The 9454-nt window shown below is 53.6% G+C and overlaps 1 protein-coding gene and 1 long non-coding RNA gene across 3 annotated transcripts in view; both read left to right on the forward strand.

The window, feature by feature from the left end:
* The first annotated feature begins 25 nt into the window (after window positions 1–25).
* Window positions 26–2239, forward strand: LOC103657304. Its single transcript, XR_566800.2, has 3 exons — window positions 26–1552; window positions 1664–1799; window positions 1928–2239. It is a non-coding gene; the product is annotated as an uncharacterized LOC103657304 (long non-coding RNA).
* A 6743-nt stretch (window positions 2240–8982) lies between these two features.
* Window positions 8983–9454, forward strand: part of LOC103657305 (sialic acid-binding Ig-like lectin 10) — a 7033-nt gene continuing 6561 nt past the window's right edge. The window contains exon 1 of one of the 2 annotated variants that reach the window (XM_040632927.1): window positions 8983–9417. In XM_040632927.1, coding sequence (XP_040488861.1) covers window positions 9381–9417 — 37 coding nt within the window. In that variant the 5' untranslated portion in view covers window positions 8983–9380. The remainder of the gene's footprint in view (window positions 9418–9454) is intronic. The other variant, XM_040632926.1, reaches the window with a different exon arrangement.

The raw sequence follows: 9454 nt of genomic DNA on the forward strand, positions 1-9454 counted from the left end.
CAAGGTGGAGAGAACGCCCAGGCCCCACCCCCTTGCCCATGGCCACCTCGTCATCCTGCAGGCGGCCAAGTATTTGTTTCTGTTGCAGACACTCCGCGGAACCTGACCATCCCCATCTTCAGGGGAAAGAGCACAGGTGGGAGAGGCCCCGGGGCACCAGTGACGTCTCAGAGGTCAAATAAGGGAATGTTGTGAGGGTCTGACGGAAGGAAGCCCCATCACTCCTTATTCCCTCCCTGGTCCCAAGTCTGCCCCACCCCCGTCCCCTGGCTGGACTCTCCAGGGGCACCGTGAATCCTAGTTGACCATTCGCTGTCACCGTGGCTGCTCCCTCGCTCCCCTCACTCTCCTGTCATACCCTTTTGCTGATTCTCTGCTTCTCCTGTGACCGTGACATCTCACTGGCCCCCCAGGAGCCGTAGATCAAGGTTCTTCTTGCTGGGCACTGGGCCTCGGGCTGCTTTCTGCACAACCCCGTGGGCAACCCCGGGCCCTGGTGCTTCTAGTCCTACGTCTGCCCTGAAGACCCTCGCAAGTCTCTGTCCATCTTGGTCAGGTCCAGATCCTCCTGAGCCCCCTCCGCTACCCTGGGGAGGCCCCTCCCACCTGAGCAACCTGAGTCAACATCCAGGAAGTCACTTTAGACATCTCTCACCCTCACCCAACACTCCCTGTGACTCGGCGAGTTTTGCAAACTCGACTTCTGGAAAATGTCTCAAGTGGCTCTCTTCCTCCATCCCCGGGGCAGCAGCCCCACCCACCTCGGGCCTCCGCCTTCTCTCACCTGGACATTGTGAGACCACCTGCAGCATCTGGACCGGCCTCCTCTCTGGCCTGCCGGTCTCGGCGCCCCTCCCCCCAGCCCACCACGTTTCGGCCTGAAGGTGCCCTAGATCTGGCCCTGTTCCTCCTCTGCTCAGACCCCCCTAGTTCCCTGTGGCCCTCAGAGGAAGGGCTGGGAGCTTCCCTTGTTTGCAAGCCTCCAAGTCTTTCCCCGCAAGTGGTCAGACCTACGTGTGTCCACGTCCCTCCTCAGCATCACACATCAAAGCCCACCTCCTGGGGTGTCCTCTGCCAGGTCTAGACGGGCCAACTCTCGCCCAGAGGTCCATCCACCTGTCCTGGGATCGTCGGGTGCCCCTCCTCCCCACCTCACCAGACGGATCTTCATTTTTCCTTGCATTGGCTTGTAACCCTTGTCTGAGAGACTCTATTTTCCACCCCCGTGTCTGTGTAAGGACAGAGGGAGAGAAGGGGCTCTCAGCCCTGCCTTTCTGGCTTTCTCTGTCCCCTAGTCCCAGAGGCCCTGGGCCATGCCACCTCTCTGCGAGTTCGGGAGGGCCAGTCCCCGCGTCTGGTGTGTGACACTGGCCGCAACTTCCCTGCCAGGCTGAGCTGGTCCGGGGGGAGCCTGACCCTGAGCCCCTCCCAGCCCTGGAATCCTGGGGTCCTAGTGGTGCCCCAGCTGGTCTTGGGTGATAGAGGAGAATTCGCCTGCCGGGCTCAGCACTTGTGCGGATCCTACCACGTTTCCCTGAACTAGTTGTGCAGGGTGAGTATAAGCGGGGCATCTACCTGCATTCTGAGGTGAACAAGACTACGGTGTGGACTTCTGGACTTCGGGAAACTCACTCTCCTCCTCCTCTCTCTCTCCCTCCCCCAGGCATCTCCTGTTCCTGCCGCCAAATCTCTGGGGAGCAGTGGGGCACCTGGCCTCTAACCCTCGCCCTGATCAGAGGAGCCCTCATGGGGGCTGGCTTCCTCCTCACCTATGGCCTCGGCTGGATCTACTCCCCCCGGTGAGAAGCCCTTTCTCACAGTAGCCCGGATTCTGGGACACCTTGGGCGGCTTCACTCTTCTTGTCCTCTCCAGAGCAAGCCGTCCATAGAGCTGGACTCTTATTTCAGTACCGTGTTTTCCCCACAGGTTCAGAGGCTCTGAAGACGATAAGGCTGCAGGTTGTAACTGAGCCCTCTTCCTCACGGTGGTGCTGCTGTCCGGTGGGTGAGGATCCGTCAAACCGCTGTATCCTGAGACTCACCCCTGCACGGCTCTGTAGAGCGGGGAGGTACTGGAGGACTGGGCCCTGCCTCCTCTCCAGAAATAACATGTCTCTTGACCTGTGGTCATTAAGACTCTTCCTGCTTGGGGCGCCTGGGTAGCGCAGTGGTTAAGCGTTTGCCTTCGGCTCAGGGTGTGATCCTGGCGTTCCGGGATCGAGTCCCACATCAGGCTCCTCCACTATGAGCCTGCTTCTTCCTCTCCCTCTCCCCTGCTGTGTTCCCTCTCTCGCTGGCTGTCTCTCTGTCACATAAATAAATAAAATCTTTAAAAAAAAAAAAAAGACTCTTCCTGCTGGTTCCAAATCCATGGTAGGGAAGGCAAGTGAGGACATAGATAGATTTTTGTTACTATTAATTTGAATTATGTATACCCCATGTAATATATTGCTTCTGTGTGTTTATCTTGGATAAGCCCAAAATTCAATCCCATAATATATTGTTATAAATCTCATAATATATTACTTTTTAAAACAGAATTTTAAAGAGATTTTTTAATTAGAAAAATAAACTCCTGGGGCTCCTGGGTGGCACAGCGGTTAAGCGTCTGCCTTCGGCTCAGGGCGTGATCCTGGCGTTATGGGATCGAGCCCCACATCAGGCTCCTCCGCTATGAGCCTGCTTCTTCCTCTCCCACTCCCCCTGCTTGTGTTCCCTCTCTCGCTGGCTGTCTCTATCTCTGTAGAATAAATAAATAAAATCTTAAAAAAAAAAAAAAAAGGAACTCCTATTTATCCACATAGTAACCATTCGATGGCTTTTCATTCCTTGTACGCATTCAAGTTTCTCGATAGCATCACTTCCCTTTTGCCGGAATATCTTGTCCTATCTTTCTTGTGGACTAGGTGTGCTGGTGGTGAATTCTCTCAGCTGTTATTTGTCTGGAACAGTTTCTGTTTACATTAGTTTGGAAAGATGTTTTTTATGGGATAAAGAATTTTAGGATAACATTTTCTTCCCTTTCCGGTCTTCAAATTCTTTTGTCTTTCATAGTTTCTTGTGAGAATTCTATAATGTTTACCTTTCTTACTTTGTTTGTAGTTTATCTTTTCCTCTGGCCAGTTTTAATATTTTCTCTTTTTCCCTAGGTTTAAATGATTTGGTTAATATATGCATTGGTGTGTGTGTGTGTGTGTATTGAGAAGGAAGGGAAAGGGAGAAGGGGAGAGAGAAAGATATCCTGTTTGGAATTTGTTGAGTACCTTGGGTCGGTGGATTTATAATTATGATCAAATTTCTAAAAATTGGATGCAATATTTATTTCAGGTTTTTTTTTTTCCTATTCTTCCTTTCTCATCATCTCTGGGTCTCTCCTTTTACATATGTAATGGGGCCTGATGCTATCTCATAGGGCCCTGAATATGTCTTCACCATTTTCCAGCCTTTTTCCCTCTATATTTGCTGTTTGAACAGGACCTACTGTGACATCTTCAAGTTCACTGGTCATTCTTTCCAATGTTCAGTCTCAGTTCCAATGAGAGCTGTTGCTCTCATTCAGTGGAACTCTCAGATAACGTATTTTCTTCTTTAAAAGTTACATTTCCTGGGGCGCCTGGGAGGCTCCGTCGGTTAAGCGTCTGCCGTCAGCTCAGGTCATGATCCCGGGGTCCTGGGATGGAGCCCTGAGTCGTGATCCCTGCTCAGCAGGGAGTCTCCTTCTCCCTCTCCCTCTGCCTGCCACTCCCCCTGCAAATTCAAAGTTATCTGACCTTTTTGCTTTTTAATATGCTATCTTGGCTTGAAGAGAAAAGGGTGAACACCCAGGTGAGAACACCACCCCAACCTAGACAGTGCGGGACCTGATAACACCACATGCTGTAGACTGTGTCCCCCCCAAATCTGTATGGTGACATCTACCCCCCCCCACCCCAGCCTCTTTGTGATGGTAGCAGGAGGTGGTGTCTTGGGGAGATTAGACGTGAGGGTGGAGCTCTCATGAATGGGACTAGTGACCTTGTAAAAGAGACCCCAGAGACTCCCTTGCCCCTTCCACCACGGGAGGGCACAGCGGTCCAGGAAATGGTCCTCTGTGAACAGGAAGTGGGCTCTCACCAGACAGGGAATCTGCCAGCTCCTTGATCTTGGACTTCCCGCCTCCAGGACTGTGAGAAGTGAGTGTCGGTTGCCTATTAAGCCACTCAGTCTGTGAGATCTTTCACAGCAGCCCAGACAAAGCCACCGCAGGAACACATTTTCTTCCCTGGCCATCTCATGGTGAGTGTGCCTCGGTGGGACTCCATTTGAGAATGACGTGTGAGCACAGGACAGTACTGGAGTGTTTTAAATCTGGGGAGGGTGGGTTTGCAGGGAGGAAAGGAGGATGGTTACAGTGACTTCTTTAATAAGCTCCCCCTGGCAGAAACTCCGTTTCTTGAGGGGTTAGTGAAAGGAGCGCAGTCCTAATTTGTAAGAGCAGTGAGAAAGAAGGCGGCCTTTTGGGAAGAGCCGCATTTGCAAAAAGTGTTCAGCACCAGGGAAATATTCCCCGGAGAGCTGCAGTTCTCCAGGACCACCACCAACACCGACCCTGGTTCCTGGGGCTCCACCGGGGTCCGTCTGTGCTGCGGGCATGGCGCGCCCCCTGGGGGCGGCATGCTGAACTGCGTCAGAGGCAGCGAGCGCCCTGGGACAGAGCCTATGGGGACAGGTGACAGGAACGGGATGGTGTGTGTGTGTATGGGGGAGGATAAGATGCCCCCTTCCCCTAATAAAGGCTCCTCAGCACCCTCAGGGCCTCAACTACAGCCAGACCTGAACTCTTCATCCCCCACCAGGACCCTTCCCTACATCATGGTGATGAAACCCTCCAGTCCTCAGGCCCACACCCCTGCAGCCTTCCCAGGCACCATCCTGAACTACCTACCTCTCCCTCTCCCCTCCCAACCTCTCCCGACCCATACTCCCCCATCTCCGGCTCACTTCCTCTCAACATCTACCTTTGCCCCTCCCCGTTGTGACATCAGGGGCAGAAGGAGCACGTGCTCAACATTGGTTAATGAGAGGAGAGGGGAGCCTGCAGGGCTGGGTGTTTGTCTAAAGGAACACGTTCACATGGGGCGCCTGGGTGGCTCAGTTGTTAAGTGTCTGCCTTCGGCTCAGAGTGTGCTCCCCGTGTTCTGGGATCGAGCCCCACATCAGGCTCCTCCGCTGGAAGCCTGCTTCTTCCTCTCCCACTCCCCCTGCTTGTGTTCCCTCTCTCGCTGGCTGTCTCTGTCAAATGAATAAATAAAATCTTTAAAATCCGAACATTCTTGGGCAGAGAAGACAGATGGGAAGATAACTAAAAAAGATTCTCCTGGCCTCAGGTTGCCACCTGGCTCTCATCCAGGCAAGACTGGGCGAGGGGCAGAGGTGATCTGGTCACATTGAGGAAGGGCGGAAAATTCTGAGGGGGCCCAGGAAGCCACAGGACCTTCAGAAGGCTGTGGCAGTGAGGAAACATTGTGGACGACTTTGAACTCCCAACAGTGGGAGGGGAAGCCACAACCCCGTGTCATCCCCCAAGGTGGGAATAAACTTTGTTCAGGTGAGAAGAGGTGGGGGGTGGGGGTATCACTGTCAGAACGCAGAAACAAAGCAAAAGAGGGTTCAAAGTCAATTTGGGGAGGTCATTGGGAGATACGGTGAGCAGTTTGGATTTTTCCCCAAAGATAACAAGACACCATTGAAATGTTTAAGTAAGAGAGGGATTTGGTTTGATTTATATTTGAAAAACAACTCTGGGGGCCCCTGGGTGGCTCAGTCAGTTAAGCTTCTGCCTTCGGCTCAGGTCATGATCCCAGGGTCCTGGGATCGAGTCCCGCATCTGGCTCCCTGCTCAGCGGGGAGTCTGCTTCTCCCTCTGCCTGCCGCACCCCTGCTTGTGCTCACTGTCTCTCTGGCTGCTGTGTTGAGAAGCCATCGAGGAGAGAGCAGAGTAGAAGCAGGGGGACAATCCGGATTATTACTCCTGTCATACAGGTGAGTGAGGGCGGCGGCTCGGATCCCGGCAGTCATTCTCCATCAAGGGTGATTTTGCCCTCCGGGGGACAGGTGGCAATGTCTGGGGACATTTTTAGTTGTCCCAGCTGGGGTGGATGGCTGCTACTAGCATCCAAGGAGTGAGGTCAGGGCTGCTGTGGGACATCCTGTCCCGCACCCCCCACCCTCCCAGAACGGTCTGATTCAAAATGTCAATAGTGCTAAGACTGAGACATGGAGGCTGACTCGGAGCTCGATCCCAGGAACCGGGATCATGACCTGCGTCGAAGGCAGACGCTTCACCGACTGAGCCCCCCGGGTGCCCCCCAGTGTTATCATCCTCCACAACTATGCACAATATGAAAATCAAGGAATTGTCAGTAGCACGATCAGGGCAAGTCCACGTTAGGATCCAGGCTTCCCTCCCTCCCTCTCCCTCTTCCCTGTGGGAGGCCCTTCCTCTGTAAGCTTCATGTTGTGAAGTCCCTGGACAGGAGGCTCCCTGGGAGAAGGGACCCTGGCTGTCCCCTGATAATGCCCAGGTTGGCCAGCGGGGACCCGGATCAGAGTGCAGAAGGTGGATATCAGGGACTGAATAGTGCCCTGTGCTCCGTTCACATGTTGAAGTCTTAACACCAGTACCTGCAAATGTGACTACATTTGGAGACAGGGCCTTTAAAGGGGTAATTCAGTTGAAACGAGGTCATGGAGCAAGCTCAAATCCAGTAGGACTGGCATCCTCTTAAGAAGACATCCAGGGGCGCCTGCGTGGCTCGGTCGGTGGAGCGTTAAACTCTTGATCTCAGCTCAGGTCTGGATCTCAGGGTTGTGAGTTCAAGTCCCGCATTTGGCTCCATGCTGGGCATGGAGCCTACTAGGAAAGGAGAGGAGGGGAGAAGAAAGAAGGAAGGAAGGAAGGAAGGAAGGGAGGAAGGAAGAAAGAAAGAAAGAAGAGAGAAAGAGAGAAAGAAAAGAGAAAGGAAGAAAGGAAGAAAGGAAGAAAGAAAGAAAGAGAAAGAAAGAAAGAAAAAAGAGGGAGGGGGGATGAAAAAGAGATCAGGACACAGGCACACACAGAGGGACGACCATGTGAGGACACACGAGGAGATGGTGTCTACACCCCCAAGGACAGAGGAAGATACCCACTCTGCTGACACCTTGATCTTGGACTCCCAGCCTCCAGGGCGGTGGGGAAAATTCCTTCTGTTGTTTAAGCCATTCAGTCTGTGGTGCTTTGTTGCTGCAGGCCCCAGCTCGTGGATACAGGGGACATGAGAGCAAGGCCAGAGGCAGCCACATCACCTCCCCCAGGAGACTTCTCCTGGCTTCCCAGGAAGAAGGGACCATGCCTTCCTCACCACCATCTGTGTCAGCATGGGGGGGGGGGGGAGGAAGGGGGAGGAGTTATGGGCACTTCAGTGCTTTTCTGCTTTTCAGAAGCTTCGTTTACCAAACTGGATCCCCTTGAGGTCAGACAAGGTGTCTGATTTGCCTGTGTTGCCCGCGTGCAGCCCGGCACCTGCCACGCACCAGGACCCCAGGCGTGGAGGTTCAGTGGACCAACACGTCTCTCTGTGACCAAGGTCATTTCAAGGAGAAGGGCTGGGGGAGGGGGACAACATCTGGGACTTGATCCCACTCACTTCCCATCCCCCTTACCTCTGGGTGCAGGTGTTCTCAGCACAACGGGTATTACAAGAAACTGCATCCAGGGGCGCCTGGGTGGCTCAGTCTGTGAAGCATCTGCCTTCGGCTCAGGTCATGATTCTACGGTCCTAGGATTGAGCCCCGCATCGGGCTCCCTGCTCAGGGGGGAGTCTGCTTCTCCCTCTCCCCCTGCTTGTGAGCTTTCTCTCTCTCTCTCAAATAAATAAATACATAAAAATCTAAAAAAAAAAAAATCACACAAGTAAACGCACCCATTCTTGGGGCAAAAGACGGGGAGCTGGAGAGGTTAGACTCAGGTCTCGGGGGTGGGAGCTTCTGGTGGACCAGGGGATCGATGAGCTCACCAAGCGAGGATGAAGGAGTGCAACTGAGACTGGCCTAAGGTTACCAGATTTAGCAACTAAAAACACAAGGCATCTAGTTAAATTTGAATTTCAGATATGAACAACAAATAACTTGATTTTTAAAAAAGATTTATTTATTTATTTATCTATTTGAGAGAAAGAGAGTGTGTGTGCAGGAGCCAGGGGAGGGGGAACAGAGGGGAAGCAGGCTCCCTGCTCAGTGAGGAGCCTGCCTTGGGGCTTGATCGCAGGACCCAGGGATCACGACCTGAACTGAAACCAAGAGTCTGATGCTTAAGCAACGGAGCCACCCAGGCGCCCACAACAAATAATTTTGTTACAAGAATGTCCCATTGCAACATCTGGGACATACTTACATTTAAAAAATTATTCATTGTTAAGCTGACAGTAAGCTTTAGAGGCGCCCGGGTGGCTCAGTTGGTGAAGCGTCTGCCTTTGGCTCAGGTCATGATCTCAGGGTCCTGGGATCCAGCCTGGGTCAGGCTCCCGGCTCAGCGGGGAGTTTTCTTCTCCTTCCCCCTCTGCCCCTCCCCCCTGCTCATCCTCTCTCTCTGTCTCTCTTTCTCTCTCATGCCGTCTCTCAAATAAATAAAAATTTTTATTTTTATTTTTTTTAAGATTTTATTTATTTATTTGACAGAGAGAGAGACAGCCAGTGAGAGAGGGAACACAAGCAGGGGGAGTGGGAGAGGAAGAAGCAGGCTCATAGCGGAGGAGCCTGATGTGGGGCTCGATCCCATAACGCCAGGATCACGCCCTGAGCCGAAGGCAGATGCTTAACCGCTGTGCCACCCAGGCGCCCCTCAAATAAATAAAAATTTTTAAAAAGAAAGAAAGAAAGTCAACTTTAACTGGACATTCTGAATTTCAAGACCAGCCCTTTCCCCACCCCCCAAATCCACCTCGCCACCAACCACCGTCCCCAGGGGCCCCTGTCTGAAGATGGGTTCACTGTGTACTTTCACTTCTGCTTCCTCAGTGACCCAGAGCCCAGTGGGAGAGCCCCGACTCTCCACCCGCCCAGGCCCCACGGCCTCACACGCCTTCCACTCCCTCCCCCCGGGGGTGGGGGGTGACCGCCAGAAGGACCCGCTCTGCAATCCTAAGCACCAGGCAGGTCCCCCCAGGGAAGACCCAGAGTCCTAGTGGATGAGGTGGGGTGGGGAGGGGTGAGGATGGGGAGTGTCACGTGGGGCCCAGAATCAGGAGCGCCCTTCACACGTCAGACGCCCGGGGCTCAGCTTCCTCTGCTGGGGGCTTCCCCGCTGCCCTGCCCACTGCCCGGCCCAGCGTCGGGGGCAGGTCCGAGTGCCTCCTCGTGCCAGGATGCTGCTGCTGCTGTTCTTGGCCCTGCCGTGGGCCGGTGAGTGGGCCGAGGGCCGGAAGGGGCCTGGGGGGGG

Source organism: Ursus maritimus, unplaced genomic scaffold (assembly GCF_017311325.1).
Source record: "Ursus maritimus isolate PB19 unplaced genomic scaffold, ASM1731132v1 scaffold_19, whole genome shotgun sequence".
NCBI classification, from domain to species: Eukaryota; Metazoa; Chordata; class Mammalia; order Carnivora; family Ursidae; genus Ursus; species Ursus maritimus.